Source organism: Tamandua tetradactyla, chromosome 11 (genome assembly GCF_023851605.1).
Source record: "Tamandua tetradactyla isolate mTamTet1 chromosome 11, mTamTet1.pri, whole genome shotgun sequence".
NCBI classification, from domain to species: Eukaryota; Metazoa; Chordata; class Mammalia; order Pilosa; family Myrmecophagidae; genus Tamandua; species Tamandua tetradactyla.
Window position 1 is genome coordinate 54939786 of NC_135337.1, and position 26242 is coordinate 54966027.

Genomic DNA, 26242 nt, shown 5'->3' on the forward strand with positions numbered 1-26242 from the left:
GTAAAATAATTTCTAGGGCAGATTTCTGTAAAACTCACTGAGTGAATATGTGCTTTTAAATTTTAAAAAGTATATTTGAACATGGTTGTATGTGGTCTTTCAATTATCTGACTCTGCAGTTTAATCCTCCACTGGTTTTTTTTATTAAGCAGAGATGTCAGTTTGTGCGCTGAAAGGAAAAGAAAGTGGCAACAATTATGAATTGATAGGTAGACATTAAGGAAATAAATATTCCCTAATCACAGCATAGGATTGGTCACTTAAAAATTCTCTGTAGTAAAGCAAACAGCATGTTATTAGACTTTCCGTCACTAGAGGGTGCTATTGTTTCAGACCTACACAATTAGACTATTTCTGTAGTAACGCACCAAAAAGTGCCAATCAGAATCCAACCATTAGCTCAGTATTGTTTGAAGCGTCAGATTCCTAAAATCACTTTTTACACGGTGAATAGCTACAAAGCAGACAACTTAGAAGAGAATGAAGCCACAGGCTGAAAGGAGGGATGTTTCACAAAATAACTGAAATCAACATATTTAGTATACTGATAGAGGTGAGTAAAAGAGGCTAAGATTAATTCTTCCCTAATACGTTTCCTAATACTTTTCACTCCTATGAAGTCAAATTGGCTACAGTGTGCACTGCAGTGGGAGAAGTATAAGTTTCAAAAAGTCGAATATTGTAAATAAAAATGATAATTTTTGCTGTAACTGGAGATCGGCTTTGCTTTCCTTGCTCCATGAATCATGAAATTCTTAAATTTTTAAATAAAATATATACTTGCACTATAATTTCTTTAGTTGCTGAAAATTACATTTAATATGTACTTCAATCTGAATGCTTTGGATAAAACGTATATCTGATAATAAGATCAGATATTATTTTACTTTTCAACTTACATTATCCTGGAAAAACACTTCCCCAAATATGGATTTGAGGAATAATTCAAACAAATAAGACAGAAGTTTGGGGAAGGTATATTTTTAAAAACTTCACTATTTCATTCCAGTTGTCATTCTTATTGTAAATATTACATTTTAATAAAGGAATACAATTTTAAAATGCAAAGATTTTTTAACATGACAAAAATTAAAACGAAATTAGTGTTAATTAATATATGCTGTTAAATGGAGTTTGAATTACATTTTGTTTCTCCACCTTCAGAAATGATATAAGCTTACAATATATTTTCCAAGCTCTGATATAAAATTAGACCAGCACAATAAATGAATGCAGGGGGACATATTCCATTCTCATCCACCACGCATTTACACCCATATGGTATAACAACTAAGGAAGGAAAGGCAAAGAAAATCACAGGACTTGCTCTGAAAGGCAATCTGAAGTTTGAATAATGCCAGAACACAGCTATGTGATTAAGTTTAATTTCTTAAATATGATGAAAAATGAAGTTTGTAAATATTCTTAAAATACATTCATTTCCTGAATAAAGCGAAGAGACTGAAAAATCGAGCCCTCCCTAGGATTGATAATAACTGGCCTCAGCATTAATTTTCACATGCAGAGAGTATAGTATTCATGCAATGAACCCTGTGCTTCAAATAAGGTGACTGAGATGAGAAAATTGCTTAAGGACATCCCTTAACTTCAAGGAACCTCAGTTTCCTCAGCTCGAAAGGGTGATAATAAAAGAAATGGTGCCTTGCAGAGGCTCTAATCGTTTGGGGGGGGGAGGGAGCCTGTGAAAATACGTATAAAATATTGACTTATTACATAAGACGGCACTAGGTAATTATGCCCATTTCCTACTAGATGTGTATTATTTCAAAGGCAAAGTTTCCGTCTGTCGAAGGCCCTCAGAACACCGAAAAGTTACTAGTCTTAATTGAATGAGAATGAGCGAAGTGTGAAGGATGGTTGGAGGCTTCGTGAGAGAACATCAGGCTTGCCCTGCCTCTTGTCTCAGCCACTTTCGCCCGAGAAGAAACTTTATGGGGGAGAGCGCGGGATTGGGGCAATGTTAGTTGGGATTTCCTTGTCTTCCGATTTTGTTTTGCTTTCCTGTGCCTATTTAATACCTCGAGCCCCGAGGCACTGTGCCGCATTTCACAGCCGTGCTGCATCACCAGGGCCCTGCTGCATTTCAGTACCCGAGTGGACGAGTTCACGGTCCGCTGCGCGCAGGAGTACGGCTCGCGGATACGGTTCAAGGGAAGGTGACCGTAATTCCCGGAGTTCCCCGGGAGGAGGATGGTCAGTGGATACAGTAGGAGGACGGCGGGCGCTCCTCCGCTGCAGCTTGCCTGCGGTCGGGAAGCTGAGTGAAACTTTTCAGGCGCTCGAGGTCCAGCGACTCTGCTCCAGCTGAGATCAAGAGCGAAGCCAGGGCCTGGAGGACGCGCGGGGCTGGGCCGCGCGGCGAGGGGACGTCGCGATCCGCCCGCACCACCCCAGGCGGCCGGTGGAGCTAGCGTGCGACAGCCCAGTGGGCGCTCGCTTGCTTCTCCCCCCTCCCCCCGCCGCACTCCTTCCCACACCCACAGGCGTCCCGCCCCTCGGCCTTATAGACCGGGCGGTGCACCTCTGCGCTGCTCCCAGCTAGAGGCTGCGGCGAGCGGACGGCGCGGCTGCCCGAGTGGCGCGAACGCCCCAGCGCCGCCGCGCCGAGGCCCGGGCAAAGGAGCGCGGCGGCGGCCGCGCGGGGCACCATGGAGGGCAGGCCAGCTCCAGCCCCAGCCCGGGCCGCCCTCGTCCTCCGCCGCCTCCCGCGCCGCGCCTGCCAGCTCCGGCTGCTGCTCTCTGGGCGTCGTCCCCTCCTCACCTCGAAACCAGCATGAAGGAGACGCGGGGCGACGGCGGGGGCGCCCCCTTTTGTACCTGCCTCAACTACTCCTATCCCGGCATGTGGGCGCGGGAGGCGTCCGGCGACGCGCGCGGCAACCTCAGCAGCGCCCCGGGGCCCGGCCAGCTGGGCGGCTCGGTGTCCGTGGCCTTCCCGATCACCATGATGATCACGGGCTTCGTGGGCAACGCGCTGGCCATGCTGCTGGTGTCACGGAGCTACAGGTGCCGGGAGAGCCGGCGCAAGAAGTCCTTCCTGCTGTGCATCGGCTGTCTGGCGCTGACCGACATGGTCGGGCAGCTGCTCACTGCGCCGGTGGTCATCGCCGTGTACCTCTCGGACCAGAACTGGGCGCACATCGACCCGTCGGGGCGGCTGTGCACGTTCTTCGGTCTGACCATGACCGTTTCCGGGCTGTCCTCGCTCTTCATCGCCAGCGTCATGGCCGTGGAGCGGGCGCTGGCCATCCGGGCGCCGCACTGGTACGCGAGCCACCTGAAGACGCGCTCCACCCGTGCCGCGCTACTCGGCGTGTGGCTGGCTGCCCTGACCTTCAGCCTGCTGCCCGTGCTGGGCGTGGGCCACTACACCATCCAGTGGCCCGGGACGTGGTGCTTCCTCAGCACCGTGGGAGGATGGGGCAACGGGACCAGCTCCGGGGACGACTGGGGCAACCTGTTCTTTGTCTCCACTTTCGCCTTCCTGGGGCTGTTGGCGCTCGCCGTCACCTTCACCTGTAATCTGGCCACTATTAGAGCCCTGGTGTCCCGATGCCGGGCCAAGGCCACGGCGTCGCAGTCCAGCGCCCAGTGGGGCCGGATCACCACAGAGACAGCCATCCAACTCCTGGGGATCATGTGCGTGCTGTTGGTGTGCTGGTCGCCGATACTGGTAGGTAGCGACTAGGTTCCGGGGTGACGGCCTGGAAAGGGGAGGGCAGGGTGGGCCTGCGCGACCGAGGAAGGTGGGAACTTCTGGGAGTGCCTGCATCGCTGGGTTGTGTTTGCGGAGCCTTGGGAAGGCCTCTCCGCCTTCACTGTCCTGTGACTTCAGAGTCACTCTCTACATTTATTTCCTGAGGGCCTTTGACGTGCTGGGAATCGCGCTTTAGGGGCCAGGTAGACGCACACGGAGACCTCGGGTTTGCTGCCCTGCAGGTGCTCTCTTTCTAATCCCGGAGGGAGGAGATACCCAGGTATCCTCTCAGTGCAAGTGCAGAGAGGCATTCAACCCGGGTGCTCTGGGAGCCGAATGGCGATGCCAACTGTAGCTGGACTGTCTGATTTGGATCCCTTTGGCGCGCTGAGGCGATTGAAGTAGAAGCGCCGTAACTGCCACGGGCACAGCCCTCTTGCAGCTTCCGAGTGCTGGAAGAGTGCTCTGTGCTCACTCTAGACGGGATGACAGAGAAAGGGAACGCTTCCCGCCGCTGCAGCCAGTTCCAGCCCTCCAGGTGGTACTTTTCTAACTAGGAAGTGCTTGAAGGGACAGGCAGTGCATGTTCAGTCACTGCAGCCCTGTAACTCCCTGTGACCAGTTCTTGCTCGCCCTTGTTGCAATCAAGGAACAGAACTGGGACACGGCCACAGCTGGAATGGGTTGAAAAGGCCAGTTCTGTAGGCCCGGCTCCGCCTGGGAGCAAGTTATGTTTCCACGTGCTCCAGGCCACTGGTAGTGGCATTTTTGAGATTTTCCTCTGTGGTGTTTTAAGCTAGAAATTTTTGTGGAAAAGTATTGCTTACTAATTAGGTCTCAGGCCAGCCTGCCTTAATAGGTGTTGCTGAAAGAAGAACCGGTGACTGTCGCAGAATTATAGACATTGATCTATTGGGCCTGTAAATGTGTTAGACTGTTGTGGTAAGTCTGTGAAACCCATGGATACAGTTCTCACAACCCAGCCCAAGAATAGTTTAAAATTCTTTGTATTTTAAAATAAAAATGCAGTCCCCACCCTCAAGCTTCCTTTTCATTTGATAGAGCAGTTATGTTTTATATGAAGGATCCTTGCATGGTTGTAACAGGTAGTGAATGTTCAGAGCATAAGGCTTGGTTAGCTCCAAACCAGTGAAGTGTGGTGACAGGGAGACTATGTTGGGACCTAACAGCCAGGTGACTTCTCCCTTCCAGGAGCTGGAGCTCAGGCTGATGTCATCACCAGGGCTTATCAAAACTAGCACCAGTTTTAGACATATTTACTTCCGTGCTTGAGGAATGGGATGTGCAGGGGGCCAAACAGAAGGCAAAAAAATAATAACCATTTTACTTAAATGTGGCAATCAACATAAGTTTTAAAGGCAAGCAGAATATCTGTATTTTTTACAACTGTCATTTGATTCTCATACCTTTTGAGTTTGCTGTATCAGTGATTTGTGTCCCAGAAGAAAAAAGACAAATCGTATCAATAAAATGCTTACCCATATGTTAGTTAAACTAACAGTTTAAGAAAAATCTAGAAAAGGAACTACGTAATATATGTTTTATCTGGCAACTTTGATTCTAATACCATGAGCATGGTAGCCGTAACAAGAATTTAGATCCTGAAAATTGTTCCTGAGTTTGGCCAAAAACACTGAATCTATGTCTGGAACTGTTTATTTAATTTTAATTAATATATACATCCAAGTAATATTTATTGGTTTACGGCATTAATTAGCCACTTTATTAATTCAGTTCTTATAAAAATATTAAACTTAAATTCAGCATGTGGTCGTATTTCAGAGAAGAAATTCATGGTTTCCACATGGGTGCTTTCAATCTAAAGGCAATGGTTTTTTATCTTCTGGTTTGTGCACCATTGAAATTAAATCTCCAGATATCTTCAGAAGGATCTATAGTACAAAGTTGCAATTATTTCAAAGGAAAGAAATTGACAATAAACTTTCTTAATAGTTTAGGGAATTATAAGAATGAAAATGCTAAAACTTAGTGAATAGAATTTTCAGTATATTAGTGTTAAAGTGAGAGATTGTTTTTATACTTATTTTCCTTAACTATGGGCAAGATATATATTTCCTATTAGTTTTGTTGAGTTGGGTGTAGGCTACTAATCAAATTATCCAAACTCCTTACTTAAAAAACCCTGATATCTTCTCTTAGGAGACAATCATAATCACTTCTTGGCCTTTTGGCTAAGATCAAGTGTAGAAGGCAATCGTAACTATAATTTTCAGTTGTTACTTCTGGGAAACTTAATGCAGAAATACCATATAAAGAAAATGCCCCAACTACTACAAATTCTCTCCATATAAATACTTAGAATAGGGGTTTATCTATGATGCAAGGAAAGCTTTTTGTTTTTCCTCTTTTCCCAGAAACTTTCTAAAATACAATATGAGATGCCAAGTTAAGGGAGAATACAGTGGGAAATAATGTCACCATAATAGATCATCCGCAGTTCTCAGCCAGTGTTCATTTAAAGCATCAAATTGTCGTTTTACTGGAATTGGCCAGTTGACTCGACAAGGCAATCTGTTTGATTTTTTGTTGTGATTATTATGTTATTTCTCATGAATGAAGCTCACCAAAAACTGGTTAATTTGATATGGTATGCATGTTTCCAGAACCAGAAATAACAGGGTATTGTTCAGAAGAATCTGTGAGTATATTTTGTACTTATGTAAACCTGGCATTCCCCAAACAGGTAGAAGGTGGCTGATATTGTAGCTATCTTAAAAATAGTAAATATTGAGCCATCAACATTGTGAAAAGTGAGGTATGAGGAACAAACAATGTTTGTCATCTATAACCTTGGAACAGAATAAAAGCTGTCTTACAAGTCTTTGCCTATAATTTTGAGACAGCAAATGCCTGACTCAGTATCCAGAAATGCAAAAAGGGATGCTTTGGTTAAAGAAAATACATCACAATATAATAGTGATTTTTTTTCTTAATTTAAGAAAACACTGAAATATTTTGAACAATGAATTTGCCTATAATATGCCACATGTGATAGATTATTTTACCAAACTAATGCTATTTTACTGTATTAAAGAAGTGTTATTCAATTGCTAATCTTCTCTGCTAATAAATCCCCACCATATTCAGGATTTTTCTTCAATGAAAATGATTAAACATGTTCATCAGTATTATAGGAAACATCTTCTATGATTAGTTTTTATCAAAGTTGAGATTATCAGAATTCTTTACAATTTTAGTTTACAATAATACATTTTAGGTGCTGTGGAAGGGACATTAAATAGGCTTATTAAAAATGGGTCAGAGAGTTATAATCTGTAATCTACAATATATTGTTCAAAGATATTTTAGTGTTTCCTTAAATTAAGAAAAAAAATCACAATTATATTGTGATGTATTTTCTTCAACTGAAGCATCCTTGTTTGCATTTGTGGATACTGAGTCAGACATTTGCTGTCTCAAGATTATAGGCAAAAACTTACAAGGCTTACTTTTATTCTGTTCCAAGGTTATAGATGACAAACACTGCTCGGAAGCAGAATTTCCTTATTTATGAGTGAAACAATTAGAGAACACAAAATAGCATACAATTGATGCCTTTGGCGCTAAGAAACAAAAAATCTATCTAAGTTTGCCAGAGCAGGCTTCCAGGAAGAGCCGAGACTGCAGAGACAGATCTCATGCTGAGAGAGGGTGCCAGAAACCACCTGTGGAGAGCAGAGTGTGCACGCTTGGAATGATGGGAAGCATTTGGGAAGGTTAGTGGGTCCGGGTAGGAATAGTTAGTACAGGATGAAGACTGCAGACTTTTGATGATTAGCAAAATTCAGGGGTTTTTGAATAGGGAGAGAGTTTTAAAATGATTGGCATGACTGTAGGTCGTGGGTGGATTTGGGCTGATAAATGAGGATGAGAGATCAGTTATGGCTTGCTTTTGTAGGACAGTTAGGGCCTTAGGGCAGAGACAGTGGGAAGAGATGAGTCTGAGAAGGAAATGCAGGAGAGAACCTCTGCTATTAGAAATGGGCAATTTAAGGAGTGATTGATAAAACAGACTTTTATTGGGCATCTGCTATGTCCTACACACTGGTAAATATTTTATATATATAATACCCCACTTAACTGAATCCTCTAAGACTGCCACTATGACCTCCCTCATTTAGATAACAGGAACTTGAGTATAAAGGATATTAGAACCAGAGTTCTAATTCAAGATAGCTGAGTTTGAGTTTATTTTAAGGGTTTTATGCTTGTTTGTTTCTTTAACTTAGGTAGAGGCCAGTAATTCTAGTCCTAAATTTGCAGCCTGGGCAAGTTATGTATCTGGGCAAGTTACTCATCCAGGGAATGCAGAGGTAGGACTAATAGATGTCTAAGATCTTTCTCCATTTATATTATTCTCAGGTTCTCTTATGTGGGAGAATTGTGGTTCGATGAACCAAAATGGGCAATTTGGAAAGGGAAGTTTTTGGTTGGTGTTGTGTAAGAATATGGGGGCTTCCTGAATTTCTGGGAATTTTGGACATGGTAGATATAGCTAAGTGATACATCCAGAGGCCAATGTAACTTGAAGATGAATGAGACAAATCAGAGCTAAAAAATGCAGATTTGGGGATCTTTCTATTTTGAGTTTATCAAAGAGAGCCAAGAGTTAAACACTTCTTAAGCCATCATACTTGAAGAAATTCAGATGGTCTAGAGTTGTAATACAGTTGCAACCCATTGGCCTCTCTCTTTTGAAAAATCTGTAAAGGTCAACTGCTCGAGTATAAAAAGTTTCTATACATTCAGTTTTATGGGAATAACTCTTAGAAATATGTGCTCCAAGCATTTGCAACAGACTGTGATTTAAGTGGGGGTTCTGAGGTATTAGGCCAGAGATCCTGGGTGCCATGTTTTGGTTTTCAGCTCTGGCCTTGTACTGCAGGGGTAGAAGTCCTCCCTCCAGCCACTTAGATTTCTGTAGCAGTTTTATAATCCACCAACATGCTGCATTTATCTCATTCATGCCTCACAACTCTGATTAAGATCTACAACTGTAACATGTCAAATTTGAGTGACCCCATTTCCTTCAATTCCTTATCAGAGAAATAAGAAGTTTGTATTTCAATTCCTGCCATACATCTTAGGGGTTACTAGAAGGGCTCTCAAATCCCCCTTTTCCCTAGAAAATTCCAACTTTCCTAGATTAAAGAAGGTAACCATAGATGGAGCCTAATTTTTCTTGGGGATCCCCATATGTCTCTTGTACCCTAAGTATATATCAACATTTTACAGAAAACATAGCGAGTGGTTTTGTTATAGAAATATGCAGAGGGTGCTGAAAATAGATGGTAATTACTATTTTAAAATTTTACCTTATGTGTGAGACTAAAGCAAAAAAGCTTTATTTGGTGCAAAATTTATATTTCGACTAGTGCATTTCCTAATATAACTTATGTAGACAGCTTAATTGAACACCATAAGTACACGGAACCTTGAGTAGGACATGAGATTTTGTTTGTTTGTCCAGAATGATGCCCCAATAAATCCCAGAGTGATTTGAACAGTGAATAAAAAAGTATTTGCAAAGTCCCCTGGGAATAGTGAGAAAGGGGGAAAATTCAACTTCCCCAAGTTGAATGCTTGATACTCTCACAAGCAGTGTAGACAATCAAAGCTATAGGCTGAGCCCCCAATCTTGGGGTTTGTTCATATGAAACTTAACCCTATAAAGAATAGGTCAAGCCTACTTAAAATTAGGCCTAAGAGTCACCCCCAAGAGAACCTCTTTTGTTGCTCAGATGTGGTCTCTCTCTCCAGCCAACACAACAAACAAACTCACCACCCTCCCCATGTCTACGTGGGACACGGCTCCCAGGGGTGTGGACCTTCCTGGCAATGTGAGACAGAAATCCTGGAATGGAGACTTAGCATCAAGGGATTGAGAAAACTCCTAGAATGAGCTGAGACTCAGCATCAGGGGATTGAGAAAACCTTCTCGACCAAAAGGGGCAAAGAGTGAAATGAGACAAAATAAGTGTCAATGGCTGAGAGATTCCAAGCAGAGTCTAGAGGTTATCCTGGAGGTTATTCTTACACATTAAATAGGTATCACCTTGTTAGTCAAGATGTAGTGGAGAGGCTGGAGGGAACTGCCTGAAAATGTAGAGATGTGTTCCAGGAGCCATGTTTCTTGACGATGATTGTATAATGATATAGCTTTCCCAATGTGACTTTGTGATTATGAAAACCTTGTGTCTGATGCTCCTTTTATCTACCTTATCAACAGACAAGTAAAACATATGTAATAAAGATGAGTAATAGGGGGAACAAATGTTAAAATAAATTTAGAGTGACATGCTGGTGATTGGTGAGGGGGAGGGGTGGGGGTTATGCTATAAATGAATTTTTTTCTGTTTTCTTTTTATTTCTTTTTCTGAATAGATGCAAATGTTCTAAGAAATGATCATGATGATGAATATTCAACTATGTGATGATATTGTGAATTACTGATTATATATGTAGAACGGAGTGATAAAAAATTATGAATGTTTGCATTTGTTTGGTGTTTTTTTTGGTATTTTAAAAAAACAAAAAAGAAATATGCAGAATATATATATATACAAATGTGTGTGTATTTCTCTAGTTAAAGAAGTCATGAGCTGTCTAGTATATTTACATATACAACATACAGAGGGAAGTAGCACTGTGGAATGGAAGTTCTCTCTGACTTGATAAAGACTGTTCTCTTTACTCATAATACTTATCTCTCCATCTCCCCACTTGCTACTCTACTCCTCAGTTGTTCAACAATATCTGCCAAACTCCTTTTCCACCTACTCCTATCTGAGGAGTATGAGACATGACTGACCCTGAAGAAGGAACACTAGCTGTTGTCATGGGATCTTGAGACAACACTAGCTTCCTTACACCCACCCAGCTCCTTTAGTATCTTTCTTCTCACAGTCCTTCAGAAAAGTCACCTCCCAAAACCCAGCTGGAAAGGAATAAGTTGGGGTTCACCCTATGTCTTGAGTGATGTTATCTCCATAAGAAGAGCCCTACAGGTGGGGCAAATAATCAAGACCTCTGCGATGGAGGCCAACAGAAATCCAAGGAAGCTTCCCTCATCTTTCTTCTAGATGAGGAATTAAAACTTATCAGGACAGATGTCAAGTGTTTTACTATTAAAATGCATATTTTATTATTCCCTATACAATTTCTCAAGGAATTCTGAACAATTCTTTAAGTACTAGTTATCTAGAACACTTAGTGACAAAAGTGAAACTTTTCCATGAAGTCCGTTTTGAATCTGTTTTCTTCTGAGGACCAATATACGTGTATTGTAATGAATTAAAAAAGAATAGTGACTTTTCACAATGTCATGCTGCCTCAGCATCTCCAAATTCGGGTGTAACATTAGGGACTAGTGTATTGTTGTAGTGCCTCATCTTCTTAGAACGTATCATTAATTCCCTTAGTGACCACCCCAACACTGCGTATGCAGGATTCAACAGCTTCTTCCTCTCCTCCCTGCATCCTATGTGGGTTGCATCCATGTGAATGTAAATACATACTTCCCAGTCCCGACTCTTGCTTGATCACCTGCTATACTTCCACTCATCTAGAACTATAAAGACACAGTTCCTAGATCACTGTAAATTTTTGCTCCCTGCTTGCTTGGTTGAGCCTCCACTGCTGACATGTTTTCCTTTGTGACCCTGCAGACATCCTGCTCCTCTCTGCTCTAGGACCTTTAAGTACTAATACGTTTTCTTTCATACAACAACAACAAAAACTATATTTTCTGAACAGCCACTCCTTTTGGATTGGCTGAGTTACATGTCACTTTGTAGAACAGCCTTCTTTAATCCTCTCTGGCTTAGTTGCGTGGTCCTGCCTTTGCTCCCACAATAGCCTGCATTTCCCTGTCATAGTCTGGGTCACACTTCATTGGACATATTGATTCTTTATCTTTCTATCCTCTTGGACTTATGTAGAGGAGGGACAGTGCATTATTCTCTGCTTTGGGACTGTTAATATCTCATATGTATCATGTGCTCAGTATATCCCTATTGACTGAATACCTGAGCACATGAATCAGAAAACAGGTTCTGGTCCCAGCTCCTTAAGTGATTAGTTATGTGACCTTAGACAATTCACTTCATATCTTTGTGAATTATTTCATTTTTTGTATATTAGGAATGAAACTCACAACCCATTTCACAGAATTGTCCTTAAAACCAACAAGATAGATATATATGAAAACAATTAGGAGGTGCACAGGTGTACAGTGAGGCAGCACAGTGCTGTGAAAATCATTACCAAGTCCTTTAGCAAGCGGAAATATTTCTTCCATAATAGGGATGTTACTATGTTGCTTACTGGATAATAATGTTGATTTCTTGTATTGAGATAGACCTTCCCCTCCCCTTGCCCCCCAGGAAACTGGAGAAAAGAGGCAAATGGAGTTTCACAGCTTGTGGAAAATGTGGTGGAGAATGTAACTTTTCAAGAAGTAAAATAAGTCTATAAATAAATAAGTGTGTATAAATTTTTACCTGAAATTGCAAAAATTGTAATTCATCCCACCCATTTCTCTTCTGCATCCTCTCAGCACTTGGATCCATTACCCCTCACAGATACCAGTTAGCTCTCTAAACCCAAACCATATTGGATCCCATCTCTGCTTTTCCCTAAACCTGGAGCTATAGCTCATTATCTCCAGAATAAACTCTCACCCTTCTAGCAAGGAGCGTAAGGTCCTTTATGATCAATTCCTTTTCCAAACTCCTTTTTCATTTCCATCTTTCCCCCATGTTATGTCCATACTGCATTGGTTGTAAGACCATGTGCTATGTTCTAGTCTTAGAACCAGTGCTCTCTGAATGAGCCACATGCTTTGAAGACCTCTGTCACTGTTCTAGAATGCTCTTCTCCTCCATGGCTTTTGGAACAGAGGACTTATCTTCTGCAGTGAGCTGTGCCCTTTCCAGCTGCGTAACCATTCCTCTCTTTTAGAATCATACTTCTACCCAACCTGCCTTCACTCCTCTCTGCTAACCCTCTCCATGAAGGTTTTTTCCTGATGTTCTTTGTATAAACTTGTCATCAAGTAAATGTTTGAGATAAATTAATTGTGCATCTAGTTATTGGCCTAGGGAGGTCATTCTACAGGCTCCTGAAAAGCAAAGCCTGTGCGTAAGTTGCCTTTACCCTTTCACAGGTAATGAAAAATGTTGGGGCTGAACTGAATCTTGGCTACTGACTCACAGGCCAGAATTGAGTTTACATGAGCTATAAATCAGGCCAGAACTTGATAATCATGGAGTTGTGAACTGTTTCACATATCTTGACAAGACCCTAATATTATTTGCAGCCCACAAATGACAGATAGTGTATTTTCCCCATCCGGTGGCCTTCCCGGGTGTTTTCTTGGGTAACATTCATAAGGAGGGCATTTCAATGGCTGATACTGGTGCTTGTTCAAAATCTATACATTATTTTACCAGTATTGATTTTATTGGTAGATATTGGAAGGCCCAGAGATTTAAAAAGAAAAGTGATGGTAGAGATAGAAGAGGAGACTTGTTTATATACAACCTAATTTAAGTACTAATTTTGGTAAAAGTCATGTGCTGTATGTACAAGATAAATCCTATACCAGTTGAACCTCTATTTAAAGAGATCTTCATAATACAAAAGCACAAGTTTCAGTTGGAGCTGGAAGCCTATTTATTTTAAGCAATTACTGATCTAGAAGAAAATCAAGTTTTATTTTAAAGATACACTTTTTCTTGGTCCTTTTATATTTACTGAAAGTAAACTTGGTCTATTTATCTTTTGTCTCTCTTCCAGAATATTTAATGTGTTATTTTCTATGGTTGAGAACATGGCTCCTGTTGGTACGATTCAAGAAAATTTGAAAAAAAAGGAAGTACGTTATTAATATTGAAAACCTTAGAAGAGAAATTGTAAAAGAGGCATTTTTGGGACTCCACAAAACTGGAGGTTTGATTGCTGTCCTCCTGTATGAAATTCCTTACTATGAATCACCCTGTTTGGGTTGATGCTTCCGGCAGATCACTTCCATCTGGTATTTCCCCATGTAGACATGAGCCTCAACATCCACCAAGGGGCAGTTAGTGATTAAACAACCCCTGACTTGTGAGCACCACTCTCTGTTTCATGAGAAGAGCAAGAAGAGTTAATGAAGAAGGCACAGAGAGAATAAGGCCCTGGGTGGCCTTAGTTCCGGTGTTGGCTTTGCCACCACGTGATGGAAGTTCCTTTATCTTGCTGGTCTTCCCTTTCCTTTATAAGATAAAGGAAAGATAAAGTAAGATAAAATGAATATCAACTCTAGCCTCCCTTTTGGTTCTGACTTCCTGCGCTTCTAAAGAGACAAAATGGTCTCTTTTCCATACACTGGAATAATTGGGGGAAAAACATCCAACAACTTCTTAGGAAGAAGCATAGAAATGTATACAAAGTAAATCACCCATTCTTTGACCCTGTCATTCTATAAATATTTGTTGACTGTGTTCCATGTGCCTGTCCCCATGCTCACCCCAGCAGTTCAGTGGTGATCACAGCTGACTCTTGAGGTTGTGTGGTTGTGTGGTTGAGCAGTTATGTAACTGTAGTCATGCTAGTTCCATTACAGTCTACATGAATGGCTCTCCTTGGGGTTGAGCAGTGTGTATCCTGTGCAGCTATACTTGGTAGCCCAGAGAGTAAGCAAAATACGCTTGCCACCTTCCTTCATGAATCTTTCAGTCTACTAAGGAGATGGACAGTAAACAAATAATCCATCATTTCAGCAAGCAAGTGTAACCAGTGTGTAGAGCTATTATCGTGTTACTCTTAACTTGCTGCTGTGATGCCTCTGTTTGAACATATGCCTGCCCCGGCTATAGTGGGTTGGTGCCTGGGCTCCACCATCATTGGAGAATATGTTGATTCACACCTGTAATTCATACCATAATGCTCAAGCAATAGGACAACCCTTATTCTTAGTCATAATTCCAAAGAACATAGCCCCAGGCAGCATACTGTTTCAGAACCAGCCCTCTGTCTTGTGTCCTTAGACTCGGGATTGTATTGAGATCATCCCCTGTCAAGTTTGCTTTTCTCTTCCAATGAATTTTCTTTTAAGATGTTCCATGGCTTTTCCCTCTATTCAGTGAGGCAGTTACTTTGATCCAAGTTTCTTGGCAAAAAGAGATTAGGTTATTGGCCACTTCTTTACCGGAGACCTTGGGTCCCATAAGCACAATGGTTTACCCCTTCCCTAGTGACCAACATTACTGCTAGGAGTGCTGTGTGGGTCATCCTTTGTTACATTACACAGATTTCCACTATGTAAATACCCACCTATTCACTCTACATTTACCAAAATAAGTGATTTTGACTTTATCCATCTGCTCTACTGTGACTTAATTTGTCCACCTGAACACAGAAGTAGAGGCAACTTCTGGCATCCTCTTAGCTTACATCACTAAAACAGTGACGTTTTGAAGGCAAGGAAAAGGTGGCTTTTGGAGAGGGTCAAGGAGGTCTACTTTTGATCTATTGATGGGGATTGTGGTTGGTTAGGGAGATTCTATCAGAGAAAATTTTCTTTATGATGAGTCTTGAAAGATGAGATTTCAAGGAAGAAAGAACTGTGTGTGAAGGCATCAAGGTAGGAAAGAGTTGGAAGCACTGGATGAACTGAGAGAAGGACAGGTGGTTGGATTAGAGGGAGTAAAAGGGAATATGACTGCAAGTTGAGGCTTGGGAGGTGGGCAGGTGTGAGATAATGCAGAACTTTGTCATTTTTGTTTGAGGGTTTTAGATTTCTATCTTAGGTACATTGTGAAGCAAATAGAAGCTTTGAGTGAGGGAGTGATTTAATCCGTTTTATATTTTAAGGGGATCACTCACCTTTACTAATGGATTAGAGGGGGCAGGGCATCAGAGTCCTTGAGTGCTGAAGACAGATAATGCAGAGAAGCTGATAAAAAATTCCTGGATTTATGTTTTACAGGTTGTCTTAAAAGAGGGGAGGGATTTACTTTGACATAGAATTGGGAGGGTGAGTTTTGTGCAGAGGCACAGAGCTAAAAATGGAGCGAGGTGCTGGGAATGCTGATGTGTATTTGAGAATGTTGAGAAATGTTATGAATCTAATGGAGATTGGAAGGTTAGGCAGGGAAGAGCACACTGGTAGACTACCTTGAAGATTAGGAATAGAAATTTCTGCTTCATCTTGGGTAAGTCGTATTGCTTGTCTGTATTTCTGTTCTGTATCCATAAAATAAAAGGGTCCACATTATAAAATTTCTGGGTGTTTTTAGTAAAACAACTCATCTAATATTTGATCTCCTTCTAGAATATCCTTGGCAAGCTGTCAAGCTTTTAAGGATTTTTATCTATTTATTTGCTTTTCAAGGGGCACAAAGAATTTTAGAGCCAAGCACTATTCCAGGCTCTTTATGACACATAATTTTCTTTATTTCTTAATAAAGCCTATGAGGGAGGTATTATTATTCCCAATTTACAAATAATGAAGAAACCATAGCTGATAGAGACTGATTGAAATGTTGAAGGAAACAATTAGTAAATGGTAGAGTGGGATTCAAAAGACAAGCTCTTTCATCCATGCCTTGGTCCTCAGAATAGTTGAATTTCAGAACAGCTGAAAGAATAATTGGATTATTCTTTCTATTAAAAAATATCCTTATATTGATTGACTTGAGATCTGTCCTCCCTTTTGCTTCCACCCACTGGTGTTAATTCTAGTTCTTGGGTTTTATGGAACAATGCTAACTTTAATTAGAGACATCTTTTATGTTTAAAATTATATGACGCTATGCTTCTATATTAAATATCAAAGAGTACCACTAAGTTTATGAGCAATAAAAGAACATGAACTTATCTTGACAGTGTCAGGGGCAGAAGCCATGATTTATTATTTCATTTAACAGATATTTATTGAGTATCAGTTTTGTGCCGGGTACGTGGCCTTTGTTCTCAAGGAATATATTGTCTACCAAATGATTTCCTGGAGAAACTTGATGCTGTAACTCAAAAAAGCAATGCTATTTTCCATTGCCAATTTTGAAAATAGGAGCAAAACTGGGGTCCATTTAGTATTCATTCATCCATTAATGCATTCAGTGGATGCCTTGCACATACTATATGTCAGGTTCCAGGCTAGGTGCTAGAGGTACAGCAGTGAATCAGACAGACTACCTTTACACGCTAAGAGAACTTGCATTGTAGTGGGAAGATCAAGTCAGTAAACAAATAAATAAACTAGAGTTCAGGTTGTGACAACTGCTGTTAAGAAATAAAGCAGCATCAGTGATAGAGGGTGCCTGGGGATCTTAGGTACATTAAGTTGTGAGGGAAGATGCCTCTGAGAGATACTGTTTAAGACCTAAATTAAAGGAAAGAACCATTCATGAATGATCTGGAGCTGAATATCCAGCCAGAGAGATCAGCAAAAAACCTCACTAGGTGTGTGCAAGGGTTGGAAAGAAGACCAGGATGGCTAAAGTGAAATGAGAATGGGGGAAGAGGATAGTTTATAAAATGAGCTCAGAGAAGATGGTGGGGCCAAATTATGTAGGGCCATACCAAGGATTTTTTAATATTATTTTAAGAGAACCACTGGAAGATTTGAAGCAGGGGAGTGAGATTACTGGATTTATGTTTTTAAAAGATCCATAAAAATTTTATGCTTTTAAAGCTTCATGGAGACTAGGTTGCAGGAAGGCAAGAATTGGAGCAGAGAGACCACTTACAAGGCTATTGCAGTTGTCTAGGTGAAAGATGGTGACAACTGGAATTCGAGATTCGAGTGGAGAATTCACCAAGAGTGTTGCAGAGTTTATGAAACATTCCGAAATAGCTCTAATCCCTATCCTGTGATTCTGATGAGATGTAGGGCCTTCCCTTCCTTTTGGGGGGCTCTGGAAGTGAGGCTAACAGATACTTTTATTTTTCCTGAGACATAAATCAGAGCAGTCAGACAGAACCACAGAAGTTGGCAAAGTTTGCTTATGAAATATGAGGATGTCATAAGAATCGTGGTGCCCAGAGGAAGAACCTGGACCAAGCTAATTTCCAGGCCAAGTCTCAAAAGGAATTTAGTTCATTGTGGTTGTTCTTGTTAAACCAGCTCCTGGTATTGTTTGTCTCCTCTTCTCCTAAACTTGGAAGTAATTATGAAATTAATATGGCCTACATTTAAAATCAGGATTCTTTGGTTGCAAGTAACAGAAACCTAATACAAATTAGTTTAACAGAAGGCAGTGGGGTGGGGAGGAGGAACCAATGGATTTGCATGAATTGCAGAAGTGTCAAGATTGGAGGTGGCCTTAGGAAAGTCTGGGGCCTGGACCTTGTCTTTCTCTGTCTCTCCCTTTGACTTCTGGCCCTGTGTCAGAATTTCCATTTCAGGCTCTGCTTCATAGGACTGACTTAAGACATAGCATTGCAGCTCATTTGCAAGGCTCTGTGTTCTTTTCTCAAAGCTCCAAATTAGTATGTTTATATTTATAGTCTGTATGTAGGGTTTGAATTTTGCTTTTATAGCAATCAAATTATTTCAGTGAATACATCATTTTGAAACTTTTCAAGATTATAGATCCTTCTTTCTCCTTCCTTCCTTATTTCTTTTTAAAATTTTTGTTTTGTGGATACAAGAAAAAGCCATAGATAATGTAGAATGTCAAGACCCTCCTTTTATCTTCAAAGACTAAGGTGAGTTTCGCTAAAACACGAAAAAAAAAATTTGGACTCAATTGTCCAGAAGTGAGTAAAACATTCAATGAGAGATTTACAGTATAACAGTGGTGGCTCTGTGAGGCTGTGAAAGTCCGTTAATAACACATCAGCACATTCATATGGGGAAGAGAGAAGGAAAAATTTCTTTCTTGATTTTTCCAATAAATGGTGAATTACAGTCTAGGTTTGATGTTAATCTGGCAGCTGACTTACTCTTTATAAATCAATACCCGTGCCAATGATCAATACACAGGTGGAAAATTTTTAAAGTTATTTAATAGTAGTAATTTGCCCAGATCAAGAAAGTAAATTTCTTAATATTAGTATTTGCTCTATAAAAGACATTAGGAAACATTTTGAAAATTTGTCCTCTAGCATCTATTTCTAATGAAATTGTGCTGTGTATCAATCTAGGGAGCACTTTTCAAAATATCTTCTGACTTCAGAGTTCTAATCTCCTCCCTAAGCGTAGTTCCTTGTCATAAATAAGCAGAATCTGTCTTGAGGCATAAGGGTATAGGTTGGAAGGATATTGGGGGTTCTCAGAGTCCTGGAAACTGACACATCAAGACGGAAAGACAGGAAGGACCCAGAATGTTCTGAATGCTGGATGTGGATCTTCAGTCCACACTGCCAAGGTCCTGCTGTGAAAGTTTGCTGTGTGCCACTGTGATGAATCCAATGACTAAAAGCTCACTCTTTATTTGTATTGCTCTCTCAAAATTCAAAGTCCTGAGAGCAGGTACCCGTCTGTCGTTGACTCCCTGTCTATAACAAGAGGTCAACAGAAGAAGGATCAGGTACCTCTGGAATCTGGTTTTCAAAGTAGGAGATGATAGTGGGAAGTAAGTGCATGATTTTCTCTCCCACCCAGGGAACAGAGATTAAGTTCTCCCAAACTGGGGTATAAATAATAAAAGTTAGGGATTAATTATTACCATTTAACTCGTTATTGGAAACATCATGATAGTAATGTCATATCTTTCAAGTGTATGTGTGTGTGTGTGTGTCCTTATGCACACACAGCTGTTAGAAGGATGGAGTGGTAATGAGACTGCTGGAGAGAAATCTAAGAGGACCCGCAAAGCAAAGAAAGAAAGAGCAATGCCTACTTTTTGCAGGTACTTGAGAATTAGTGCAAGAATGTTAAGTCCTTTTGCATTTATTACCTAATTTAATCTTCACAATAATTTATGAGCTCGGTATTTTTCATTCTCATTTTTCCGTTGCACATACTAAGGTTCAAAAGATTACATAACTTCCAGTAATACACTTACTAATTGGTAGACCCTGGGATTTTTTTACACTATAATTCTCTGTAGTGTAGGTTGATGTAGGCTGTCTCTTATTAGCTTATAACAATTTTCAAATTACTTCATGAAAATATTTTGCAGAAGAGTACAGATGGAGAATAATCAAGAATTATAGAAACTGGCCAGATGAGATCATCACTGTGATTAAGATTTCCTTCAGACTCTCCATCGACTCATTAACTGATTGACATTCTTAAGGAACTTTGGTTTCTATGGAATATATTCAGGGATTCCCTGGGGAAGGTGAAAGAAATTTTCACCTGCCCTAAAATAATGTGTGAAAGGATTCCAATCATCACAGACAGGGCTGCCAGTTTAGGAAGTGTTTTTTGTAAAGGTGTGGCACCAATTTCATGCACCTCTGTGTGTTGAGGCTCAGGACAATTGCATACAGTGATAAAGTTTTACTAGTCGAACGTATTTCACTATTGAAATATTATTCTTTTCACTAAACTATTTATCAAACAAATACAACTGTTTATTGAGTTCTCTTTTCTTAGTGGGAAAGTGTTTGACTACAGTCAAATTTAGAAAATTTGTTTTGGCAGTTTTTTAAAACTTCCAGCATGATACAGTGCAATTGTGACACTTGCAAACCTGCTTTCATCTTTCTTGCTAACACTTAGGGAGAAAAGTAAAGAACCTGTGAAAACCTCAGTGTGACCACAATAACTTTCTAATCTGGAATTCAGGCATGTTATTATCAAGCATCTTCTCCCCCCTAATTTAAAAGCCTCAGGTTCTTTAGTTTAACCCTCAAGATCTTCTTGGATGTGGCCACACTCACCATCCTTACCCCAGCCCTCTTTCTTCAGTCATCAAAATCAATTTGCAGTTCCAAGAATGAGTCACACAATTTCACACTTAGTATGAACTCTCTCTGTCTTTCAAAACCCTCCATGTTCATCGGCTGTTTTCAGAGCTCTTCTATGATCCTGGAGACTGATTTAGATGTCCCTTCTTATAGCTTGCCAGGGTTGCTATGACAAATATCACAAACTGGTTGGCTTAACAGGAATTTATTGGCTCAGAGTTTGGAGGCTAGAAGGTACACCAGGCCGTGCCTTCTCCCAGAGTTTGTAGTGCTCTTGTGAGGACTTGCTGCAGTCCTCGGAGTTTAGTTCCTTGGCTTTTTGGCGTATTTCTGCCCCTCCCTTTCCTCCCAACATATAGTGATCTCTCTCCTTCTTGGCTTCTACTGACTGTATTCAAATTAACTTCAGTCATGTGGATTAAGGCTCATGCTGATTCAATTTGGCCTCATCTAAATAGGATCTTTGACTATCCTAAACACCAATGAGTCTACTTCCACAGGACTGGGGGATGGGACCTGAACATGCCCTCTCAGAGCGCCTCTGCATACCTTTATCTTAGCACTTAATCATGCAAAGTTAAATTTGTATAATAATGGCGGTGAGCGGATGATTGCCCATAGTAGGCGAATGCTTACTTTATAAATTTGTGAAATGTGTTAAGCATTTTACAAACATAATCTCATTTCATCCTTTCAGCACTCTTGGGGGGTACTCCATACTATTTCAGATAACTTTCCCATGGCCTAATAAGCTAATAAGAATCAGAGCCAGCCTTCAAATCCAGATTTGTCTAATTCTAGATCCTATGCTGTTAATCACAGCTATAATACGGCTTCTCTTTTGTTAATAGCCATCTTTTCACCTGAGCCACCCATAAACTTAAACTGCTTAGGAGCAGAGACCTTGACTTATTTGCCTACAAATCTTCCTGGCCCATAGCAGCCACTCAGTAAATGATTGTAGAATGTCAGTAAATGATTGTAGAATTAATTAAGAAAGAAAGTTGTAATAAAGTGACAAGGACAGAAGATTTGGAATCAGAAGATCGAGGTATAAATTCTGACTTTCTGAGTTTTACATATATTAGATAGCTTTTAATCTTCACATAAATCCTGCAAGGTAGGTGATATTTATCCCCCATGATTCTTATTTTAAAAAATGAAGCCTAGCTGGGTGAGCAACTTGCTTTGTGGCCCACAGCTGGCAAATGGAACTATGCAAATTGAACCCAAATCTTTCTAATTCCAAAGCCACTACTTTAAATCTAAGAAATAGTGGGAACTGTTAATGCAGCAAAACTTGTATTTTTAACAATTATGCCTTTCTCTTTATTATTTTTACTGAGTTTCCACATCGTTGTTCATAATAAAAGTTCCAGAAAAATAAAACATACCTTTCGGATAGACAAGGTTTGGAGAGGCTGTGTTGTTTTTGTAGTGGAACAGAGGGGTTAATTAGAAGCAGTAAGTGGGAGCACTATAAAACAACTGTTCTAATGTCTGGTGTCCTAAGAAGAAAAAAGCAAAAAAAGGATATTTGGGAAGGTACCCTGGGAATAACAATTAAGTAGGAATTTTGTCAACACTGACAAAAGCAACAAATAAAGAAAAAAGCATAATGTTTCAGAATATGCTCTTAAGTTTCACCTTATTTAAACTGTTCTTTGTATTTATTAGAGGTAATGGAATGGAATGGCTTTGGAATAAAAGCATAACATCAATTTCAGAAAGAGGGCTTTCTTCAGAGTTGGCTAATCTAGGGACTCATAATTGTCCTCAAGATTTATCTCATCTCTCTTTTGCAGTCTGTTGTGTTGGCCTTCATCCTACGGCTTGTTGCCCTCAGGTAGTAGGACTGTTGGAAAGGAAAAGCTGTATTTTTCTATAGCTGTTTCTGAGAAATGAGGAAACTTTTCCCAGAAGTCCTCAGTAGACTTCCTCTTGGATCTCATTGGCTACATTTGGGTCACATGACCATCCCTGAATCAGGTCCTTCCTGGAGCTAGGGATGGGGTCAGCCCTGAAGCACTGCAGCTCCAAGGAAACTAGATGTGGGGTGACAAGGAGAGAGAGAAGAATGGATGCTGGGTAGGCAACTGTCATGATCAGATTCATGTGTCGACTTGGCCAGGTGGTGGTACCTGTTTGTCTGGTTGGGAAAGTGCTGGCCTGTCTGTTGCTATGAGGACATTTCATAGAACTAAATCATGATCATGTCAGCTCCATCCACAGCTGATTCCATTTGTAGTCAGCCAAGGGGAGTATCTTCTAATATAAGGGATGCTTAATCTAATCACTGGAAGCCTTTTAAGGAGGATTCAGAAGAGACAGCTTCTTCTCTTCCTGCTTTGGACAGCAAGCTTCTCCTTTGGAGTTCATCAAGACCTTCCTTTGGAGTTGTCAGCTTCACAGCCTGCCCTATGGATTTTGGACTCTACATTCCCATGGTTACTTGAGACACTTTTGTTAATTCTATTTATGGATATTTCCTGTTGATTCTGTTTCTCTAGAGAACCCTAATTAATACAGCTTGATGCCAGGAGTGGGGTCTTAAGAAACAGAATTTTTAAAATGGGTTTTTACAATTGGGTTTCTACTCTGACTGGACTCAAAGGTGATAAGGACTCTGATTCCTGTAATAGGAACAATACTGCCAATCCATGGGGTGAGTTGGCAAAAGAGATAGTCAAAACATAACCATTTGATTCTTCTAATGCTTCACTTGTGTGAAGCCAGGCTCTGGGGGATAATGTTTTTGACATCTTTACAGAGTTTTGTGGAAATCAGAGGTATAGAGATGTTGGCTGGTTGTTATTAGATACACTGTATACATTAATGACTGAAAGAGATGAGCTTAAATCTTCAAATGAGAAGCTTATGCATCATCTGACAGATGTAAATGCTTTTATGAGTGTCCTGTTGGAAAATCTTATTTCTTGTAGTTATAGACTTGAGATCTCTGAAAATCAGATTCAGAATCTTATTGTTAGAATAGCAACTTTACAACATAAACTGAAATCTCAGTCTTGCATGGTGTCTGCCTTAAAGTGAAGGCATTGATTGGAAAGGAGTGGGACCCTGAAAAATGCGATGGTGACATATAGATTGATAATGATGTTGGTGGCAAGGTTGAAACCCTAGGTCATGCTGAGTCTTCTCTAGATAACCCTGCACCAGTATGCCCTGAGGACATAGCTGCCTCATCTCCAGCCTGCCTTGAGGAGTTGGCGACCTAACCTCCACCTGAAGGGATTAGCCCTAGAGTGATTAATCCTGTTTCACCAGATGAAACTGCAAAGGACTGCCTTGAATGAAGCAAGTGGCTTGGAAGATACTTCTAATTCTTTTCATGACCCACCCCCACCACCCCGCATCTCTTCCAGATCTATAACTAGACTAAAGTCCCTACGGACCCCTAAAAGTGAGGTACAAAATATCACACATAAGGAGATATGTTATATTCCAAAAGAACTGTGTAAGTTTTCCAATTTATATAGACAGAAATCAGGGGAATATGTGTGGCAATGAATTTTAAGGGTGTGTGATAATGGTGGGAGGAATGTAAGGCTGGGTCAGGCCCACTAAGCAGAGATTCTGCGTTCAGTGTTATAGCTTGAGGGATTAGAAAAGGCATTAATAGTTTGTTTGGATAGTTGGCTGAAACATGGATCAAACAGTGGCTGACATTACCTGGGGTTGAAATGCCAGAACTGCCTTGGTGTAACGTAGATGAGGGGATCCAGAGGCTTGGAGAAATTGGAATGTTAGAGTGGGTTTATTATGTAAAGCCTACTCTTACACCCCAGGAATGTCTAGAGGATGCATCTTTTACCAGAACAGTGAGAAATTTGTGAGACTAGCGCTGTCATCCCTGAAGAGCTCTGTGGTTGCACTTCTCTGTAGGTCAGATATTACTGTAGGAACTGCTGTCGCTGAGCTGGAATCCTTTAACATTATGGAGATGACAAGATCCTGAGTTGGCAGAAGCCAGGTGGCAGCACTTAATCACCAAAGACAGGGTGGATGTGGCTATAATAATAGACAGCAAACTCAAAGCAGGAGTCAAAATCATCTGATTTGCAGAGATTTGTGGCATTGGCTAGTGTGTTAGTTAGATTCAGTTGTCAACTTGGCCAGGTGAGCATACCTAGTTTTGTTGCTGTGGACATAAGCCAATGGTACGTTGTATTAGTTAGATTCAGTTGTCAACTTGGCCAGGTGAGCATACCTAATCTTGTTGCTGCGGACATAAGCCAATGGTACGTGAACCTCATCTGTTGCCAATTACATCTGCAGTCGGCTAGGAGGCGTGTCTGCTGCAATGAGTGATGTTTGACTTAATTGGCTGGTGCTTAAATGAGAGATTGCAACGTAGCACTGCTAAGCAGCTCGGCATTCCTCATCTCAGCACTTGCAGCTCAGCCCAGGCCTTTGGAGAAGTCACCCCGGGGAAAGTTGTTGGAACCCAGGGGCCTGGAGAGAAGACCAGCAGAGACCATCCTGTGCCTTCCACGTAAGGAAAGAGCCTCAGTGGAAAGTTAGCTACCTTTCCTCTGAAGAACCAACAAAATAAATCCCCTTTTATTAAAAGCCAATCCATCTCTGGTGTGTTGCATTCCGGCAGCTAGCAAACTAGAACATACGTGAACCTCATCTGTTGCTAATTACATCTGCAATCAGGTAGGAGGCGTGTCTGCTGCAATGAGTGACATTTGACTTAATTGGCTGGTGCTTAAATGAGAGAACGCAATGTAGCACAGCCTAAGCAGCTTGGCCTTCCTCATCTCAGCACTTGCAGCTCAGCCCAGGCCTTTGGAGATGCAGAAGGAAGTTACCCCGGGGAAAGTTGTTGGAACCCTGGGGCCTGGAGAGAAGACCAGAAGAGACCATCCTGTGCCTTCCATGTAAGAAAGAACCTCAGTGGAAAGTTAGCTGCCTTTCCTCTGAAAAACTAACAAAATAAATCCCCTTTTATTAAAAGCCAATCCGTCTCTGGTGTGTTGCATTCCGGCAGCTAGCAAACTAGAACAGCTAGTAAATCATGGGGGTACCTAGAAGTACAATAGAAGGACAGTCTACTAAATTCTTGTTTGAGCTGTATAAACGTAAGAGTTCTAGGTCAAGTGAACAGAAGTCTAACTTGGATTACAAAAAACAGTGTCAAGCCCCTTAATCAATTCTCAGATTTGAGACAGTTTACAGACCCAGAGCCCCTTGAATGAAAGGGAAGACAGGTCCCTTTGGGGGAGAATCCTGTTATATTGCCACAAATTTATACTGTTAATCTTACTCTAAGCCTTCCCCAAGGGGACCGACGGCCTTTTACCAGAGTAACTGTGCATTGGGGAAAAGGAAATGATCAGATATTTCGGAGATTATTAGACACTGGTTCAGAAATGACATTAATTCCAGGGGACCCAAAACATCACTCTGGTGCACCAGTGAGAGTGGGGGCTTATGGAGGTCAGGTAATCGATGGAATTTTAGCTCAGGTCTGTCTCACAGTGGGTCCAGTGGGTCCCTGGCCCATTCTGTTGTTATTTCCCCAGTTCCATTATGCATAATTGGAACAGACGTACTGAGCAACTGTCAGAATCCCCACATTGGCTCTCTAACTTGTAGATTGAGGGCTATTAG

General features: G+C 41.1%; 1 protein-coding gene across 3 annotated transcripts in view; it reads left to right on the top strand.

Annotated features, from left to right (window-relative positions):
• Positions 1–2735: 2735 nt before the first annotated feature.
• Positions 2736–26242, top strand: part of PTGER3 (prostaglandin E receptor 3) — a 110585-nt gene continuing 87078 nt past the window's right edge. For all 3 annotated transcript variants that reach the window (XM_077120627.1, XM_077120628.1, XM_077120626.1), the window contains exon 1: positions 2736–3694. In XM_077120627.1, coding sequence (XP_076976742.1) covers positions 2795–3694 — 900 coding nt within the window. In that variant the 5' untranslated portion in view covers positions 2736–2794. The remainder of the gene's footprint in view (positions 3695–26242) is intronic.